At 37.3% G+C, this 21694-nt stretch overlaps 1 protein-coding gene across 1 annotated transcript; it reads left to right on the top strand.

Moving 5' to 3' along the window:
• Positions 1-8911: 8911 nt before the first annotated feature.
• Positions 8912-9544, top strand: LOC142620149 (uncharacterized). Its single transcript, XM_075793563.1, has one exon. The coding sequence runs from the start codon at positions 8912-8914 to the stop codon at positions 9542-9544; it is 633 nt and encodes a 210-aa protein (XP_075649678.1).
• Positions 9545-21694: the final 12150 nt, after the last annotated feature.

The following is a 21694-nucleotide window of genomic DNA, read 5'->3' on the forward strand; positions in this document are numbered from 1 at the left end:
TCTTTTCTAAGTTCTAATAACCATGTCATTAACAAGCCAATAAAGAAGGGTTAAGTCGGTCTTGACCTGCTTTTTTTGTTTTGTTTTTCTGAAGACATCACAAAGTAGGAAAAAGATGATGGATCCCCCCACACTGTCTATGTGACTATGCAAACCATGGGAAAAAGGAGGCTATTTTTTGTTGTTGTCATTGTTGTTATTGTTATTTTTTGATAATTTAACAACTATAACAATGAGAAAGGGGAATTCGAACACCAATTCTGCTAAAGACCAAAAAATGTCACTCAGTTAGAAAACTCTCGACAAATAAAAAGTTATTCTTACTATCGTAGCAATCTTACACAGTTTTAGACTGTATGAGCATATATATATATATATATATATATATATATATATATATATAATCATTCAGAGAAGCCGATAGTGAAAGTGTGAGACTTAAATTATTGAGGTCCCGTTTTTTCACTGATTAACAAAAAGTAGGGCATGCATTTTTTAAGAACTGTGTGTTGGATTGTGTGGCCAAATAGCCATGGATGTTGAACTGTGTGGTTAATATGAGTTACGTGCGTAATTCTCAAAAAAAATTACTTTACACAATATTGTGTATAAGATGATTATTATTAGAGAAATGATATATCCACAACATTTTTACAACATTTTTACAACAAATCCTAAGTGGCAGGATATTACTGGTTGTTATTGTTGGGACAAAAAAGTAATCTTAGTGTTAGGTTCAAATTTGAACCAATAACAACTAACCACCTATGATTTGTTGTAAAAATGTTATAAAAATATTGTGGACGTAGCAGTAAGATTACTTTTTTTTTTGGAGCAAAATGTTTTTTTGTGAGATTTTTCAGGGATAAAGAGTTGTTCATGCATAAACGTTATAAACTTTAATGTTCATGCATGTTCCAATTTGTAAGAACTGAAATGAACGTTGGCAACTTTTGTGAGTCTTTAAATATCTCACTTGAGATTTCTAGATGAGATAACCACACAAAAATCTTGGAGAATGAAGAAACTCACAGTAACCCAAACACTATTTCACTCTTATCTCTCCATTTGAATATACGTCTGAGATATTTACTCTCTTAGTGTTTTAGTTGAATAAGAGTTCTATTTTAATTTGAGTTCTATTTCAATTTTTTGCCTCACTGTGTAGTGTACTGGTACACATCTGAGAGAGATCTTCTTGAATGATTATGGGCAAATTTATCTGCCAAGACTGATCTCTGTATATGGGCGATGCCCTTAATTAAGAGCATGAAGACATAAAAATAATTGGAGGTTGCATAGTTTGAATGGTTTTTACGCATAAATTATTTAACTTGGAAAGCCACAGGTCCTTTTTTTGCTGTTGTTAATTATTATTTTTAGGATCAAGAACGCAATTTGTTTTCAGTTAGGCAGACTGGAATGACACCCCAGATAATATATGTCATTGGTAGCATGATTATAAGCATTACTCATGAATTAATTATTACCCATAGGAAACTCGTGAAGAAAAAAGAAAAAGCAAAAGCAAAAGATGTGGTGTGTATATATATATACAGAATTAATGCTTCTCCACTTTAACAGGAGAGAATGAATTTTTGTGTATATACAAATTTTCCAGTTGATTGTTTGTAGTCCCAGGAAATTGAAGTGATCGAGCTAATTCGAGCACATGATTAATTTTATGGAAAAAAAAAAAAATGCTAGTTACTATTTCTTTATATTTTGTTCAAACTTTTACAAGGTTTATTAAAAATAAATTACTTTGGAGGGAAAGCATGTGTAACGTTTCCATGCAGAGAGTGGGGAGAGAGGGAAAGAATAATTAGAGAGTAATTATTAGAACATAATATATCTATTCAGGAAAGAAAAAAGTGTACTTACCTTAAAAAGTATTAATTAATCTAACTTAAGATATCCTTGTTTTCTACTGACATTCGTTTTCAAGTGACGCATGTGGTGATGGAGTTTGCATGGACACCTAACCGTCTATTCTTGTCCAGTTATGCTGCAAGCTCGAGAGAGCGACATTTTTATATTATGCTGCAATAAAGTGTAATCATGACTTCAATTTTTACCCCTTGTGAATCAGCCGATTTTCGTCGGTTTAATCAAAAGATATAGGTTTTGATATACATATTTTTGGCCGAACATGTAACAAAAAGTTAAAAATTAATTAATTTATAAAAAAAAAAAAAACTAAATGTGTTATTTTTTTAATAAAAAATGAAACAAAATAGAAAAGCTAAATTTTTTTGTCAAACATACTTCTACCTATCAGAGTCTGCTTTCGTCTAAAATGTGAGCTGCCTCTACTCCTGATCAGTCTTGAGTACTTTTAGCTAAGTTGGATTATTTGATTGTTTGGAATTTTTTTTAATGTCTATTTACCTATTTCTCTATATTTGAATATTAATGTAGCAGTGAAACGTTTTCTTCTTATAATTTATTTAATTTAATTGCAATTAATATGTATTACCAATGATTTGATATATTTTGATTAATAAGTTTCTTGGATATTATATTTGTTTAATTATTAGTACTAAATATTGTTTCATTTTAAAAAGTATGAATTTATATTTTAATTTAAAAATTATTTTGGTTAATCAACTTTTTTTTGTAAGCATTGATAAGGAGAGAAAAAAAAATTGATATACTACTATTTAAATATGGAAAATCATTGAGAATAATTATGACAGGGTATTAATTTGAAACAAGAATTCTTCTGTACAGAAAAATACTTTTAGTTTGAGTTTGCACTTATTGGGGAAAATCCTTTCTCCTTCACTAATTGAGGTAACTAGAGAAATAAATTTTTTTTAGTCATTATCTTATAGAAACATTGTCTTTTACCAAAATTTTTTATTACCTTTCTCGTGTTTGATAAGATTAAATCCATTTTATTTCTAAAAGAATTATCAATCCATAACTCTTTTAGGAAGCTTTTTTGAACAAATTTTTTTTTTCTCAATCTTTTCAATCTCAATTGCGTAGAAGCAACTGAAAAGATTGAGAAATAAAAAAAATTCTAATTTGATTTGTTCTATTATACTTGTAATCTTTGAAGGAAGAAAATTAAATATGTAGCTTCTATATTGCAAATTCAAGTATTTTAGAAGTTAGTAGTTCCATCCTTTGAGATAATAAACCTAAAACAATGTCCTCTCTCTCTCTCTCTCTTAAAATAGAAGAAATGTCCTCTCTTCACCTTCTCTCTTCTTTAAACTATTGAGTGTCATGATTATTTGATAACCAAATGCTTGTAACAAAACGAGTTTTTAAGAAGTTTTAGTGATTTCGATAACTTTCTAAAGAAAACAATTATTTTCATTTGGTGTGGATTCCAGTTAACTCAACTAGTAAAGTCTTTAATGGTTAAATAAGAGATTCAATGTTTAATTTTTGCCTACACTAAAAAGGGTTCAATTTTTACCTACACTAAAAATTGATTAATATTTTAATATGCTATTATAAAAAAACGGATACTATAAGTTAAAATCCTCTAAAAAAATTTTATTTTCATTCGGTTCATATAATTAGCAGGCCACGTCAAAAAGGTGCCATTCCACCTCGACGACAACTTATCAAAGTTCACCTAAGAAAACTTTGTAGACAAATCATTTACGTTCATTGAATAGACCATACATCTATTTCCAGCAGTGTGAGCACTAAGCAGGCTTTCCATGTGAATGAATTTATGAGCATAAGGCTTTTTGTCAATTTCGCCAACCATTACGAGACAAAACTTCATTTTGTCATCGTCTTTCCTAAGGCTATGGCTCATACATTTTGGTACTTATCGTTTTTTGGTTCCTTTCTTTCTTGTTTAAACTTAGCTAGCTAGGAGAGTGATTGGACCTCTTTTTGAAGAGATAGTGATTGGACTTTGAGGTTTGTGCATATAATTTTCAAAGAATTTGGGTGATAATCTAAGTGGTAACATAGCTGCATGTGCTGCCTGTGCATATAAACTCACACTTAAGATTAGCAAGTTTTCCAAGATGAATGATGGTAATGAAATCATCCACGTTGTTGTCCATGTTGAAAAACAGGAGAGGTACATGATGAAAGCTATGGCTTCCAACCATTCATCAAATCATGGAATCATCATCATAATAAAGGTGGGGTCAATTTGAATAAAAAAAACACAGGCTTTTAACAAGGTTAAATATTCTTTCACTTACTTTTACTATTTTATATACATATCCATATTAAATGAGAGACTATGAATCCGTTTGGATATAGTTGAAAACTGAAAATACTGTAGCAAAATAATTTTTAAATGTGTGAATAGTGCTGCGAAATTTATTTTTAATGAAAAAGTTGTTGAACAGTGCGTGAACAGTGTCGTCCGTGGGCGAACATTAACTTTTGTTCAGCCTTATTCAAACATTACCTATATGTGCTGCTTGTGCATATAAACTCACACTTAAGATTAACAAGTGTAAATGCTTGTGGAGTGTGGGGAGCAAGAGTCAGGGTTTAAGTGTTCAGGAGGGAGCTTCACACACATAAACACTTAGATTAGGCTAGAGGTGAAATTCTATCTTGTATTAAAAAAAAAAAGATTAGCAAGTTTTCCAAGATGAATGATGGTAATGAAATCATCCACGTTGTTGTCCATGTTGAAAAACAGGAGAGGTACACGATGAAAGTTATGGCTTTTGATGGGACTGACGAGATAGATCACGGACGAAGATAATACCGCAAACGACACCATCCCTTCTTGACGAAGATAATACTGCCACGTCATTGACGAGGATACCAAAATCATTCAAGGCCGCCAGTAATACCTTGGGTGGTTACAACGCCAGCTGGGTAGACCATTAGGCGCATTAAAGACCCGTTACTCGGTTGGGAGCGTCATTAAGCAATGAATTAATGACGCAACAGCTAGAATCCAGAAGAAGGTATATAAAGCCTTCACACCTCCAACACCAGGTAGATACACCAACACAATTATATTAGATGCGAAGTGATTCTTTTATCATAAACCTTCTTTTACGCTGACTTTGGCATCAGAGGCGTTTTGGCAGGCACCACACCGGTGACCAATTGAAGGAACTTTTGCTTTCGTCAAGGCACAGGAATGTGACTAGCATCACCTAGACGAAGTCTTATCTACTAACGAGATTTTGCTTCATCAGTTTGGCGCCGTCTGTGGGAAAATCGTTTTCGTACTACGATCTGAAAGCACAGTTCCTACCAACTTCGATATCCAGATGGAATCCAACCAAGACTCAGCAGCCTTGGCTCAGCAAGTCCAAGCTCTTGCAGCCACTGTGGAAGAACTCACCAGGTAGAATCAGAAGATGAGAGAAAGGCTTCAGCAGGAGGAGAACCGATCAAGAGCGGTCCAAGAGGATGAAGGGGATAGCCATGGGAGAACTGACCGACGAAGGACCATTACTCTTGAGGAACAACATTCTAATCTCCTCCAGGAAATGAGAAAGGACATGGATGAATTAATGCCATCAAGGAAAAGACGGATCGGAGCCTAGATAAAATGGTCAAAGTAACGGACTCTCCCTTCACCATGGCAGTCTTAGAATGGCCAATACCAGTAAAGTTTCGGTTGCCCCAACTCGAACCTTTTGATGGGCTTAAGGATCCCCAAGATCACCTTAATACCTTCAAGATGACACTGGGTCTTCAACAACCCCCTAATGAAATAATGTGTTGTTCCTTCCCGACTACGCTGAAGGGAGCTGGAAGAGAATGGTTCATGAGACTACCCACCTCATCTATTGACAACTTCGAACAGTTAAGTAGCACCTTTCTGCACCATTTCGTCGTAGGGCAACGCCCTAAGAGACCAGCGGATCACCTACTCACTATTAAGCAAGGGGAGAAGGAGACCTTGTGATCATACGTGAAACACTTCACTCGAGAGATCCTAGAGGTGGACGATGCAGACGACAAGGTACAACTGACGACATTTAAAGCAGGGCTCAAGTCTCGAGAATTCGTCGTCTCGCTAGCAAAGAATCCGCCCCGGAGGATGGCAGAGATGCCCATGGAAAGCCCCAAAAGTACATGAATGCTGAGGATGCACTGGCAGCCATTGCGGACGAGGAAAGACCGAAAAAGGAGGGGAGGAATGAAGACGAACGTCGGGGAAAAAAGAGGGAGCACCCAAGCCGTCGAGGAAGTGACGTAGATAAAATTCACTCCTCTGATTATGCCTGTTGATAAAATTTTGACACAGATTCAGGATCAACATTACCTTCAGTGGCCGAGACCTTTGCATTCGTCACCCAATGTGCGGGACAAGAACAAATACTGCCGATTCCACAAGGATCATGGTCATTACACAGAGGATTGCCGAGACCTGAAAGGACAGATAAAGGCGTTGATACAGAAAGGAAAAATACAGAAGTATGTCAAGAAGGGAGAATCCAACAGGTTTAGGGACGACGTCAAGGGCCAGCGCGACTCTTCGTCAAAGAACGGAGTCCGCCATTCACAACCACGACAGGATGTGATTGGGGAAATACATACGATTACAGGAGGGCCATTCACAGGGGGGGTCGTGCAAGTCCCTCAAGAAAGCAAGATAGAGACAGGTGAATAGCGTCCATATGGAACCCCCATTCAAGCAGAGACGAACAAACTAGGACATGTTTTTCAACGAAGAGGATGCTCGGGGAGTAAGGCAGCCACACAATGACCCCCTGGTTATAACGCTCACAATCAAAGGATTTAACACCAAGAGGATCCTTATAGACAATGGCAGTTCCGCAGACATCATGTACTTGCCTGCCTTCCAGCAGCTGAAACTAGATCCTGGAAGATTGCGTCCATTCGACTCCTCCCTCGTCAGCTTTAGCAGGGACAAGGTGTACCCCAAGGGCATAGTGACACTAAAAGTCACAATAGGAACCTACCTGAAGTAGCAGACCCGTCAGTTGGACTTCCTGGTGGTAAACTGCCCGTCCTCGTATAATTTAATCATTGGCAGACCCACGCTTAACAGGTGGAAGGCGGTCACATCCACATACTGCCTAAAGGTGAAGTTCCCGACTGAGGATGGTGTCGGTAAAGTGAAAGGGGATCAGGTCCTGGCCAAGGAATGTTACCAGGCTGTATTGGCTACGAAGGAGAACCACACATGGATGATTGACGAGGAAAAAGAAGACAAAACAGAGGCTTTGGAAGCGGTGGAGCTCGTCGAGGGAGAGACCACCAAGAAGACGAGGATAGGAACAACATTAAGTCCCGAAATGAGGACGAAGCTCATTCAATTCCTAAAGGGAAATATGGATGTCTTCGCATGGAGTCACGAGGACATGCCCGGCATATCACGCCAGGTCATTCAGCACAAGTTGGGCGTATATCCCTAGAAAAAGCCCGTCCAGCAGAAACGCCAAGTCTTTGCCCCCGAACGAAGTCAGGCAATCATAGACGAAGTTAACAAGTTGTTACAGGCAAACTTCATCAAGGAAGTGTATTATCCCGAGTGGCTTGCCAACGTCGTGTTTGTAAAAAAAACGAATGAAAAATGGAGAATGTGTGTAGATTTCACGGATCTAAACAAGGCGTGCCCAAAGGATAGTTTCCCCTTGCCTAGGATAGACCAGCAGGTAGATTCCACGGCCGGGCATAAACTACTGATGTTCATGGATGCCTTTTCAAGATACAACCAGATAAAGATGGCTGAGGAAGATCAAGAAAAAACCGCTTTCATCACAAGCTAGGGGTTCTACTGCTATAAGGTAATGCCCTTTGGACTGAAGAACGCAGGGGCAACATACCAAAGATTAGTAAACAAGATGTTCAGCAAGCAGATTGGCAGAAACATAGAGGTATATGTCGACGACATGCTCGTCAAGAGCAAAAGGGAATTGACGCACCTGGACAATTTGAAGGAAACATTTAACACCCTTAGAAGATATCAGATGAAGTTGAATCCCAGTAAATGTGTTTTTGGGGTAGCATCAGGAAAATTCTTGGGATTCATGGTGTCCCAAAGAGGGATAGAAGCAAATCTGGAGAAGGTACAAGCAATACTTGACATGACATCACCGAGGTCCGTCAAAGAGGTCCAGAAGCTCACAGGGAGGATTGCTGCACTGAATAGGTTCGTCTCCAAAGAAACAGACAAATGCCTACCCTTTTTCAAGACGTTGAAGCAAGCTTTCGCCTAGATTGACGAATGCGAAGCTGCGTTTCAAGAGCTCAAACACTACCTGGGCAATCCACCCCTACTAAGTCTGTCAAAGGAAGGGGAAAGCCCTTACCTATACCTAGTAGCGTCAGCCATGGCCATCAGCACAGCCCTTATTCGAGAGGAAGACAAGAAGCACTTCCAGTTTACTACATTAGTTAAGCCCTCTAGGGAGCAAAAGCCAAGTACCCTAGGATTGAAAAAATTGCATTCGCTTTAATAGTAGCTTCATGAAAGCTGTGACCATACTTCGAAGCACACCCAATCCTGGTAATGATGGGCCAACCGATCAGGAAATCCATGAACAAACTGGAGGCAGCAAGGAGAATGGTACAATGGGCAATCGAACTTAGCTAGTTCGACATCGAGTACCTTCCCAGAACTGCCATCAAGGCCCAAGCTTTAGCAGATTTCATTACCGAATTCACCCCTGACGACGATAATGACCACAGAGATGCGACAGAATAATGGACAATCCAGACTGATGGCTCATCAGCCCAAAAAAGGGGAGGAGTAAGGGTTGTCATAATCACCCCCAACGGAGAAAAGCTCAGATATGGGGTTTGACTTAAGTTCCCAGCCACCAATAATGAAGCGGAGTAGGAAGGGATATTGACAGGATTGAGACTCGGGAAGGCACTCGGAGCAAAAAATTTGCTCGTCCAAAATAACTCGAAGCTAGTAATAGGACAAATTAGAGAGGAGTACGAAGCAAAGGAGGAAAGAATGCAGAAATACCTCAAGATGGCGAAACATCTAGCCCGGGAATTTGACAAATTGGAGTTCGTACAAATCCTAAGAGGCCAGAATATGGAAGCAGACGAGATTGCGAACATAGCCTCGTCAGAAGAAGAACCGGTGTGCGCAGAGCTGAACATGGAGATGCAAAAACGCCCCAGCATTGAAGAAATCTCGACATTCGCAATCCAAAGCATAAATAGCTGGATGACGCCGATCATGTCCTTCCTCCAAGATGGACACCTCCCCCAGGATGCCAAGGACGCCAAGAAAATCAAGCAGAGAGCAACTAGGTTCATGATTCTAAATGACCACCTATACAAAAGAGGCTATTCCCTGCCCTACTTGAAGTGTGTCGACGAAGATGAAGCTAGGTACATCTTGGAAGAAATACACGAAGATGTGTGCGGAGACCACGCTGGCCCCAGGTCCTTGGTAAGCAAAGTCATTCAAACAGGTTATTTCTGGCCAAATGTCCAAGTAGACGCAGTAGAACTCGTCAAGAATTATGACAAGTGTCAGAGATTTGGGAACATCCAACGACTTCCAGTGGAGAAGTTGACGACTATATCATCCTCGTGGCCATTTGCACAATGGGGAAATGACATCGTTGGACCACTACCCCCGGCCAAAGGTTAGGTACGATTCCTACTCGTTGCAATTGATTACTTTACAAAATGGATTGAAGCAGAGGCAACGGCAACCATCACCGAAGCATGAATCCGAAACTTCGTGTGGAAAATATAATCTGCAGGTTCGGGATCCCACGGAAGATCGTATCAGACAATGGGCGGCAGTTTGACAACCAAGGCTTCAGAGATTTCTGCTTCCGCCTCGGCATTAAAAATCAGTTCTCATCCCTTGGGCATCCACAAGCAAACGGGCAGACAGAAGTGACGAACCGAATGTTGCTCTAGATAATTAAAACCAAGCTGGATGACGCGAAGGGCGCCTGGCCAAAAGAATCGCCCAATGTATTATGGGCCTATAGAACCACGGCGAGAACTTCGACGAGCGAAACCCCATTCAGGCTTACATATGGCACTGAAGTAGTAATCCTAGTCGAAGTAGGAGTAGCCAGCATCAGACGAGAAGCATTCCACGAAGAAAACAATGACAAACAGTTACGAGTGAACCTAGACTGCCTGGACGAAGTAAGAGATAGAGCTTTTGACAGGATGACGAAATACCAGAAGAAAATGACCGAATACTACAATAGGAGGGTGAGACTCAGGCAACTTGACATAGGCGACCTCGTCTTGCGCAAGGTCACTACGGCAACTAGAGACTCCACCCAAGGAAAACTCGGCACCACATGGGAAGGACCATACCGAGTTACCCATTACTCTAGGCAAGGCAGTTATCACCTAGAAACCTTGGAGGGGAAAATGCTTCCTCAACCATGGAACATTGAGCACTTGAAGAAGTACCACCAAAAGGTGTAACAAACTAATGTATTCACTTTTCTGAAATTAATAAAAGCATTGCCTACCCAATATATTCGTGCTAGCAGACCGGGTCACAAAGACGAGATAAAAATATGATCTCAAAAAAAAAAAGGTTTAAGTAATAAGATTCTGCATTGACGGATGTACATTACTGACGAGATGAAAAGATTATCTCCAAAAAAGTCTAAGTAATAAGATTCTGCGGTGACAGATGTACATTACCAACGAGATAAAAAAAATCATCTCCAAAAAAGTCTTAAGTAATAAAATTCTGCTGTGACGGATGTACGTTACTGACGATATAAAAAGACTATCTCACACATAAAGACAACAGAGCAGGGAGTTACGAAAACCAGAGCAATAAAGTAATTACTTTAAACCAAAGGTAGTGTTCTCAAAATATGAATAAAATTGTTCTGAAATTCAAGCCCAAAATACAAAGGGCACAAAAAAAAAAAAGGAATTATCACAAGTTTCATTCGTCAGCTACATCATCAGTAGGAGGAACGTTCGCCGGGGCACTGGTATCAGGGGCCGACTGCTGCGTAGCCTTGTTATCAGACATCTCTTTGTCTACCTCCTCCATATCCAGCGTCTCCAAGTTTACTCAAGAGGGGTGCTTAATCAGATATCTCCTCAACAGCTCGAACCCCTTGAAGTACCAACTGAAGAGCACAGAGTTGTACTCTTCAGTTTGCTGGAAGCTTTCTATGGCCCTCGCAGCGACACCCTTCAACCTCTCCTTGGCAGAGGCAAGTTGTTCGTCCTTCTCTAGAACCAACTGCCGCTCGGTCCTGAGGTCGTCCTGAAGTTTCCTGGCCTCTTCCTTGGCAATATTGGCTTCGCCCATGGAAGTTATAAGCTCCTTCTTCAGCTTTGAGTTATCCACCTCCAAGGCCGTTATTTACGACAAAGCGGACTCGACCTTGGCCTCCTGAGCTAAATACTCGGAGGAAAGGTGAATACTTGCCTCCAACACCTGAAGAACACATAAGGAGATCGCACCTCAAAAAAAAAAGGAAGGAAGAAATGACGGGCACCAAGAAATAAAAGAGAAATAAGAGCGTTACCTGGACTAGCTTGTGGAGATGACGACCCACAAGGTCCTTTGTCAACGAACCCGAAAAGACCCTCAAGTCGTCTGCCGTCAAAATCTCACGAGCCCTGTCCACTGCCAATTTTTCATCGTCCCAGATTGAGGACGAGCGAGAATCAGCTTTCTCCTTCCCCTTATCTGAGGTTCGCTGCTTCTTCAAAGCAGGAGTGGGGATCTCCTCAATGGAAGCAGCAGGAGAGGCAAACCTCGTCGTATCAGTCCCGAAGGCGAGATGGGTGACAGAAGCGGCTGAAGTGACGGAAGGGACCTTCCTGGTGATACGTACCACCTTCTTCTCGAGGTGGGACAATGGTTCGTCCTTCTTGGCCCTCATCTTATCATACATACCTTTGTTAAATTTGGTCGTCATCTCTGCAAGAGGGAAACATTTGTGAAAGAAATAATAATAATAATAATATACATGTGCAAGAAAACCCGGTGCAGACGAAGCATCACTTACTTTTTTTTCCCCTCAATCCTGAGATTATGTAAGACGAAAGCAGAAGGGTCTGGGCCGAGGCAATAGAATGCGAGAGTTCTCGGATCCACCAGGTCGTCCCAATCTTCGATCGTCTGCACATACTCGATCGCCTTCTCCACACATTCCTTCTACCGGCTCTTGAGCTTAGGGCGCCTCTTGACTGCACAAAACAATGGATGGAGAAATTAAAAACTAGAAAAAGCAAACAACACAAAACTCACATGACGAGAATAAGTAATGACGCACCTAAGGTAGGGGTCTTCCACTGACGAGATAGCCTCAGGAGTTCACCCCAAACCCCTCCGGAAGGGGTTTCAAAATCGTCCCCTGACACAAAGAAGAACTGGGACTTCCAATACTTGAAAGACGAGGGTAAATTTCAGACGATCTTGGTCCTCTTTTCCCACGGGACTAGCTCATAGTACCCGAATTCTTTGGACTCCTTCAAACGGTACAAGTAGGTGAGCTCGTCCACCCTAAGCTCTCCACCATTCGTAGCGGCCAGCCATATCCCCATACAGCTGACCAATATTCTCCAGGAGTTGGGCATAAGCTGCCCCGAAGCAATACCGTAACGGTCTAACAACTCCATAAAAAAAGGATGAACCAAGAGCCTCAACCCACAGACAAAGGAAGACTCATAAAAACAGACCTCTCCAGGAAAGGAATGATAGGCCCGATCCTCCTTATTGGGCAAACGAACCCTAACCCGCTCTGGGAATTGAAACCTATCCCTAAATCGGCCTAGCGTTTCAGAATCCAGCCCACACACCTCTCTAAGAGCATGGAAAGCCCTAGCTTCCCGAAGAGTAGAAACAGCTGTATCTCCCTCCACCTGGTTGTCACTAGACGACAACCCGGTCTCGAATTCACTAGACCTCACCTCGGACATCTCTACCCACTCCCTTAACAAATCCCCGAGCCAATTGACGGACTGATGAAGCAACGGCAACAAATCGGCCACTACGACTCCCAAACCGTTACCCTCAAAGACAAAATCCTCAAGATTTGGAAAAACACCTGAAAACCCTCCTAAGCGCACAAAAAGGAAAGAAATTGAGGGGCAACTAGTCCAAACCTCAGAACTACCAACCATAGAAAGACCAAAGAAGCTAAAAAAAAGAAAAAAAAGAAAGAGGGGAGATATCAGAAATTCATTGCAAAAAAAGAGAGGGAAGAATCGAAAAGGGGAAAAGAAGGACATACGTCAAATGGAGAAAGTAGGGGACCCTGCCTCGCACCAGCTTACAGAAGAAATTGGAAAAATGGAGGTGCACACTGGTTTGCAGAAAAAATCAAAGAGATAGGGAGGTTCGGAGCACAAACAGGGAATTTGAGAAGATGAAAAGCAAAAAAGAGAAAAGAGGGAGTTTTTAAAACAAAGCCCAGAAAAACTGAAAATCGGCGGGAAATCCAAGGGTCATACAATGGGGACAGTAACTGAACCCACCATTAAGTGCCACGTGGCCACAACCAGTATGGCGCCGCCACTACGCCTTTATTACGGCACAAAAATCCAAGAGTCGCCTGCGGTTCAATAAACCTTTCGCATACTGTAGTCGACATGACATGTCATGACGACCGCAGAATCCGAGGGCATCTGATGGGACTAACGAGATAGATCACGGACGAAGATAATACCGCAGACGACACCATCCCTTCTTGACGAACATAATACTACCACGTCATTGACGAGGATACCAAAATCATTCAAGGCAGCCAGTAATACCTTGGGCGATTACAACGCCAGCTAGGTAGACCATTGGAGGTGCATTAAAGACCCGTTACTCGGTTGGGAGCGTCATTAAGCAAGGAATTAATGACGCAACGGCTAGAATCCAGAAGAAGGTATATAAAGCCTTCACACCTCCAACACCAGGTAGATACACCAACACAATTATATTAGATACGAAGTGATTCTTTTACCATAAACCTTATTTTACGCTGACTTTGGCATCGAAGGCGTTTTGGCAGGCATCACACCGGTGACCAATTGAAGGAACTTTTGCTTCCGTCAAGGCACAGGAGCGTGACTGGCATCACCTAGACAAAGTCTTATCGATTGACGAGATTTTGCTTCATCAGCTTCCAACCAGTCAAAAAAATCATGGAATCATCATCATAATCGGGGTTGGGTCAATTTGAATTAAAAAAAGCACAAGCTTTTAACAAGGTTAAATATTCTTTCACTTACTTTTACTATTTTATATACATATCCATAATAAATATATGAGAGACTATATGTGTTTTAACACATAAAAATAGATATAACAAACCCATTTTAGATGTGAAATAATGGAGGTAAGAGAATCAAAACCCATTTAAAAAAATGGGTGATACTCATATTATAAGTACAGGTGATAACTGAACTGCATAGATTTAAAAAGCACGAATTGTTAAGAGCCATGCAGCTATCAAATTATATATATATATATATATATATCCACAATAGATGCGAGAATATTTATGTTTTAACATATAAAAATAGATTTAAGAAAAGGGATGTGAAATAATGGAGGTAAGAGAATCAAAACCCATTTTCAAAGATGAGTGATACTCGTATTCTAAGTAGAGGTAATAATTGAACTGTATATGTCTAATAAAGTATGAGTTGCTAATATATATGAGTTTGTTATTATTATTATTATTTTTATGAACAAAAAATTTTCATTAAGCATCAAGCAATAATAGTTTAGTATAGCAACTCAAGTAGGAACTTTTAACTCAATAAACACTACCTATCTGTAGACACTGCATTTAGTACCCCTTATGACTCAAGCCTTCGTTCTCGAATGATGCTCAAACTTTAAGGCCCAAGGTCAGTTTAAAGCCTAACTAGATATTAAATTAACTTGAGGAGTGTTAAAATGAAAATATAACATTTTAAATGAGCAAAAATCTATTTTTGGAAATAAAAGACTAAAGTGGCCCTCTACCCATATATATGGACAGTAGCCTGCGTACGTGAGCCAAAGTATGCGTACGCAGGCAAATTCTTGTGTATACAGCTAGGGTTTCAAAAGTATAAGAAACATAAGTTTTCTGCAATAATGACTGAGGTTTGGAATGAATCCCACATTGTCTGGGAGCTGTTCCAAACCCCATTTTTTCCACTATATAAAGCCTTACGTGATATATTTTCAAAACATACAAAAATCTCATAGGAAAAACTTAAGATTCACTAGAAAATAGTGAATCAAAAGGTTGTATTAGATTGAGACCTTTTATGGCCCTAATCCTTTGAGTTTACGATTATTAATCACATGTTTATTGACTGTGATAGATTTAACTGAGGGGAACGGTCAAAATCAAAGCTTCGAAATTCCTTTTGAGGTATCAAACTTCAACTTCTCTTTTCTCTTTTTTAATCTTTATTTTGTTGTTTAATTTGTTTCTCTTGCTTTGTTTGTATTATAACCTGTTTGTTTATAGTAGGTTTTTGTTTTCTTGTATACTCTGAGCATGCTAGGTTGTTAGAATTAGGGTTTTGTGATTGTGCACTGTTTTTTGTTTTGTGTTTCTGGGTTAGGGTTTTGAACAAGCCCCACGCTTGCATGCCATGAAGGGCGCCTCTAGCTGCGTACGTAGGTGCTTGCCCAGAAACCCTAATCCAGATCCCTTGTGTTGTTTGGTTTGCCTGTCTCACATGTTTTACCTCTGTTTAAGCCTTTTTCATATGCTTATCTATATGTGGGCCTTTGTCTTGTATACTTGTTTGTCTTTAACATGCTAGGTTTGGGTTCTATGTTTGTTTCTTGCATTGAATGGGCATGTGTGCTAAGATGCTGTAAAGTGAGTAAGGTAAGCCATGCATTCAGATAAATATGCATTGTTATTGTTTGTTTAATCCTCTTTTGATATATGTGTATCACCTTGTTTATAATATAATTTTCAAAGAACATGGGCGATAAACTTATTATAAGGGTAACATAGCTGTGCTGCCTGTGCATATAAACTCATACTTAAGATTAGCAAGTTTTCCAAGATGACTGATGGTATTGAAATTATCCACGTTGTTGTCCATGTTGAAAAACAGGAGAGGTACATTATGAAAGCTATGGCTTCCAACCAGTCATAAAATCATGGAATCATCATCATAATCGGGGTGGGGTCAATTTGAAAATAAAAAACACAAGCTTTTAACAAGGCTAAATATTCTTTCACTTACCTTTACTATTTTATATACATATTAACATGCGAGAATATTTACATTTCAACACATAAAAATAGATATAAGAAAGGATACGTAAAATAATGAAGAAAAGAGAATCAAAACCCATTTTCAAAGATGGGTATTACTCATATTATAAGTAGAGGTGGTAACTGAACCGTATAGATCTAATAAAGCATGAGTTGTTAAGAGCCTTGTAGCTATCAAATCATATATATATCCTTTCACTTATCTTTATTATTTTATATACATATCTACAATAAATGCGAGAATATCTACGTTTTAACATATAAAAATAGATATAAGAAAAGCGATGTGAAATAATGGAGGTAAGAAAATCAAAACCCATTTTCAAAGATGGGTGATACTCATATTATAAATAGAGGTGGTAACTGAACTATATAGGTCTAATAAAGCATGAGTTGCTAAGAGCCTTCTAACTATCAAATTATATATATGAATGAGTTTGTTATTGTTATTATTATTTTTATGAACAAAAGATTTCATTAAGCATCAAGCAATAATAGTTCAGTACAGCAATTCAAACATGAACTTTCAACTCAATCAACACCACCCATCAACCATATTATTATTGGTCCTAATAATAGAAATATAGAAACATAGGAAACACGTTTTCTATGGAGTTACATAGTTTTCCAGCACTTTTTTAACTCTATTCTCTACTTCCTCACTGAATCATTTTTATAATGCCATCCTCAGACATGATTTTGCCCTAATGTCTAATGAATCAACGCATTCCTTTGTTGCCAAATGTAATAAACTGCAGAGACCACAAAGATACCCTACAGAGCGATGATTTCAAGCTTCCACCTTTTAATTTAGATTCGCCCCCATAACATGATTTCATTTCATTGGTATTATCAAACACCATGACATCAAGCATCTCCATATTCTTCTTGAAAAGAGAAATCAAAGGATAAATTCTCCCTAGCTACTTTCTGTTCTCAACATGCACAATGTACACATTGAGTACCCTCAAAAAATACCCCAATCCATCATAGTGTGTTTGTGTGTGTGAGTGTTTTTTCTTTCTTTCTATTTTTTTCTTCTCTCTCTTTTCTTTTATTTTTTTCAAGATATATGCATCAATCACCATCAGGATACCTGATCGGGGTGGGGTCAATTTGGATGCACCATGGTCCATATACTTGTACTTATATATATGTTACTATTTTTTTCTTGTTTGCTTCCTTTTGTTTTGGTTAGCCTGTGCATTACTTTAAATCTGAGGTCCTCTGCGGTCCGCCATGCACCTAGCATTATCGATGGCAACAATATGCAAGTTGAGCCAGATTGTAGAGCAATGTTTGGTAGAAGTTTTTATGTTTTGGTCTAAAAAATTTAGTGTAAGTTTGATTTTGATTCTTCAAATTTAAAAATGTTTAAATTTGGTCTCCTCCATTTATTTTTATGTAATAAAATGGATGTTGAGGGGCACCCTAATTTTTAATGGACTAAAAACAAGCTGAGGATAATTTTAAGAGATGACAATGGAATTAACCCCATATTTTAAGTATAAAAAGTTGAACCAAAGGGAACAAAATCAAAGCAACTACAAATTTGAGGGACAAAAAATTGTTTGCCTATAAAATTTCTTTGAAGGAGTAAAGTCAAACTTGTCCCAAATTTTAGCGATCAAAAATATATTTTGCCTGTTTAAACAAAAAAGAAAAAAAAATCATGGCTCATAGAGTATTTGAGCAAAATGTTTGGGTTTCATTTCCTTTTAACTCTCAAGAACCTTGGAGTTTAGTAATACCCAAATTTTCGACTGAAGAAAACCTATAAGTTTGAATCCTTCTTCTCCCACTTATGATGAAATTCATTTTATTAATTCATTTCATTCTACTAAATTCCCAAACATGATAAGGATTTGATCCAAATCCATTCATTTCCTGGCCCCTTCCCAAATGGATCGTTAAATAATACCATGAATTTTCTTTATAAATGACCTCGAGTACAATAAAAGTTCATCATTTGTGCCCACTAGATTCTTTATTTCCATTCAGGTTTAGAATATATATATATATATATATATATATATATATATATATATATATATATATTTATATTTATATTTATATTTATATATTTGGAAAGTCAGAAAACCTATTTATTGTTGAGGAGTACCTTAATTAATTAATAATTTTTTTTTGTTTATATTTATATTTATATATTTGGAAAGTCAGAAAACCTATTTATTGTTGAGGAGTACCTTAATTAATTAATAATTTTTTTTTGTTGAGAAAGTGCCTTAATTTATTTGAACAAGTAACGGAAGGCATATTTTATTCTTATCCGTAGGGATTATATTCGTTTTATTTATGTAGCTTTCTTGATCACTTTGTTGATTGATGTTCTAGTTGTACGTAGAAAAGAACATTCTCTGACATGCACTTTTATAAAAGTTGCTATTACCGTCATGGAGACCGTGGAGTCCCCTCATTCTTATGTTATTTATTCTGTTTCGATCTTCATTTAAATCTTAAATGACCAGATCTTCTGTTAATTATTATTATTATTATAAAGAATTGAAGTTTTAGAGTCTTTAATCAGATTATTGCATCTCTTGTATATGAGGCTTGTATATGTTTGAGTCACTTGTAAACCCCATTTAATGATGGTGTGATAGATGGAACTTGAAATATTCAAATTTATGGAATGTTTTTTTAAGTTTATTTAATCCACCACTAGGGTGTCTTCGAGTGGATATTCCACATTAGATATTAATGTTATGATTAAATGATAATATGATATTAAAATTGGTTCAAATTAATTATTTTAAACTTATTAAAAAAATTATATAAGCATTCTAAATCAAATAATGTCCCAATTCATGTTAGGTTATTTAATATAAAAAAAATCACAATGTGTTGTTTAAAAACTTTCTATTTAAAATTTTCAATAAAATTTTTTTTAATATCTGATAATTATAATGAATGAAAGAGGGATTTGATATTCTCGTTAGAAACATTAGAAAGTGTCAATTAAGTTATATATAAAGCTCTTAAATTTTTGACTTCATTATATTTCAAATGTTAAACTTTCTTTACAATTATTTTAGTTATATATGATGTCTTAGCAATGAGAGCTAGTTTTTTCTCTCTCTTAATAGTCTGGATGGAGTATGTTCCACTAGAATTTTTTTCTTTAATTTTTTTGTTGCTGATTTTCCTTCTTAATTTAATAATACCAGGGTTGAATCTCAAAAAGAAAAAAAAGAAAAAAGAGAGGCTATGAAGATCAGAAGTTATGCAGTACTATTGTTGAAGTGTAAAAGTATCCTCTCATTTGTATTACTTTTTGGAACTACTATATGCTTTTTAAGTGGAATAATTCGATTCTGAAGTATATATATTTATGATGTGATGCGAATTGGTATAATGCATAAGTGCACTTGGGAAAGAGAGAGAGACACTGATAGAGGAATGGTGATAGACTGATAGTTGAGACTTGGAGGGCAATCTGTAGTTATTTCAATTTGCAAAGGAAAAATTCCCTATATGTTATTTGGTTTTGATTCTTTTTTTCTGTGACAGGACGTATCATTATAGAACTCTGTTTTTTACCTTTGATTGTTCATTGACATATGCCTTTGATTTGATTGAGTGAAGCCACAAAAATTTTATAACATAGTTGTAAATCGATGCGATTGTTAAGTAACAAATTCAGCTTGGTTGAACTTCCATGCATATAATGGCAGCTATGCACAAGCATAGGTTATAAACTGATAACCACAAAAACTATATAACAACATAGTTGTAAATTGATGCGATTGTTAAGTAACAAATTCAGCTTGGTTGAACATCCATGCATATAATTGCAACATAGGTTATAAACTGATAAAAGTATGATTCCAAAAAGCTGAAGCTTTTTTTAACACCTGTTAACCCAATATCGACAAGGATGCCGAAATGTTATTCTTTGCCAATAAGACAAAGAATGATGTTGTATGTCACAAATAATCTAATGCTATATCTCTATCGAGACTTTTTTTTTATTTTTTTTATTTTTGGTTAAAATCTCTATCGAGACTTTGATATATTTTGGGCCTCACATGATATCGATTCACTTTTAACTCTTGAATTTCTTTTAAAATAACAATAAGTCAATGAGGGAATATTTTGTTAAGGGCCTTGTATTTGTACAAGGATATCTAGTATTCAGATTCTCACTCCCCATTAATATTACTAAAGATGACAATTAAAATTAATACCCAAATGAGGTATTAATTTTATCTGACCTTTGAGTCAAATGAAGTAGGAGTAATGTTATAACCACAAACTATTTTATAACATTTTTACAAGTTGCTATTACGGCTAACTTCTTACTGATTTTCATCTAAGATCACCACTAACATCACTTTTTCATTTATCAATAATCATTCACCACCTTAGCAGTTTGTAAATTTTTTTGTAAAAAATTTTGTATCTCTAACATTTTCCAAGGAGGTAGGGGCAAGCATGTTGGTTAAAATTAATACCCAAAGGCCATAACAGGTCTAGGGAAGGGAAGAGTGCAAACCTCGCCCAATACCTGACCTGCATACACCCTTAAATTTATATATTTAAATGATATCGTTATCTTAACATTTCTAATTATAACCCTTAACTCTATGAAAATATTTTTTGAAGATATGGATTAGTTTAAGTTTGAAGATATAGTATTGTTGCAATTGATTTTATTCTTTAAATTTTATATTCTCTTAGCTATTAAAAGAGGAGGGGGGGGGGGTTGAGGATGAGGCGGCAACAACCACCCCGTCGATATGAGAACAAGAGAGGGGAGTATACCCATCCCGTTACTACCCTCAGTTATAATTATTGAATTATAAAAAAGAAAAAGGAGGGGAAACCAGATTTAGCCTCGAATTAGATAATGCAATTAAGTCATAACACTATTTCTATTATTAATGACATTAAAATTGGACAAAAATAAAGTATAAGAAAGAAGGAATTTGTTAGATTCTAAGGATTTATGATTTAAATGTATTAAATCTAAATGTATTAGAATTTCAATATGTAATGTTAGCAAATCATGATAAAAAAGCAGGCCCGGGTGATGTGATGTCGAATACCATAAAATATTTGAGTGTGCTTTCCTCATCACTAATTGGTTTTGAGGTAGAATGACACAGCTCACGATTCTACAAATGGTATCAGAGCCAAGGTCATGGGTTCGAGTCACGGGAGTGTCACTGTGAGGGAGGGATTGTTGAGGGGACCACAATTTGACTCTCTACAACCACTCTAAAAACAGGCCTGCGTGATGTGATGTCGAATGCTACAAAAGATTTGAATGTTCTTTCCTCATCAATAATTAGTTTTGAGGTAGAATGACACAATTCACAGTCCAACATAATTGATTTTTTTAATTGAAACCAAGTTCTAAAGTGAAAACTCATCATTACGTGCTACAAATGGAAAAGATTTATTCAAAAACTTACCTAATAATTTGTCCCACCCTATTTATTTACTCAACTCCTTATAACAAAAAGATATAATCTTAAAATTATAAAATTACATAAAGTAGAGGAAATAGATGCACATATCAACTCACCTTAATTATTGCA

Source organism: Castanea sativa, chromosome 12, assembly GCF_040712315.1.
Source record: "Castanea sativa cultivar Marrone di Chiusa Pesio chromosome 12, ASM4071231v1".
NCBI lineage: Eukaryota > Viridiplantae > Streptophyta > Magnoliopsida > Fagales > Fagaceae > Castanea > Castanea sativa.

Excerpts from the sequence above, each read along its gene's own strand:
- LOC142620149 (XM_075793563.1), top strand. The coding sequence starts at position 8,912 with ATGGCGAAACATCTAGCCCGGGAATTTGACAAATTGGAGTTCGTACAA.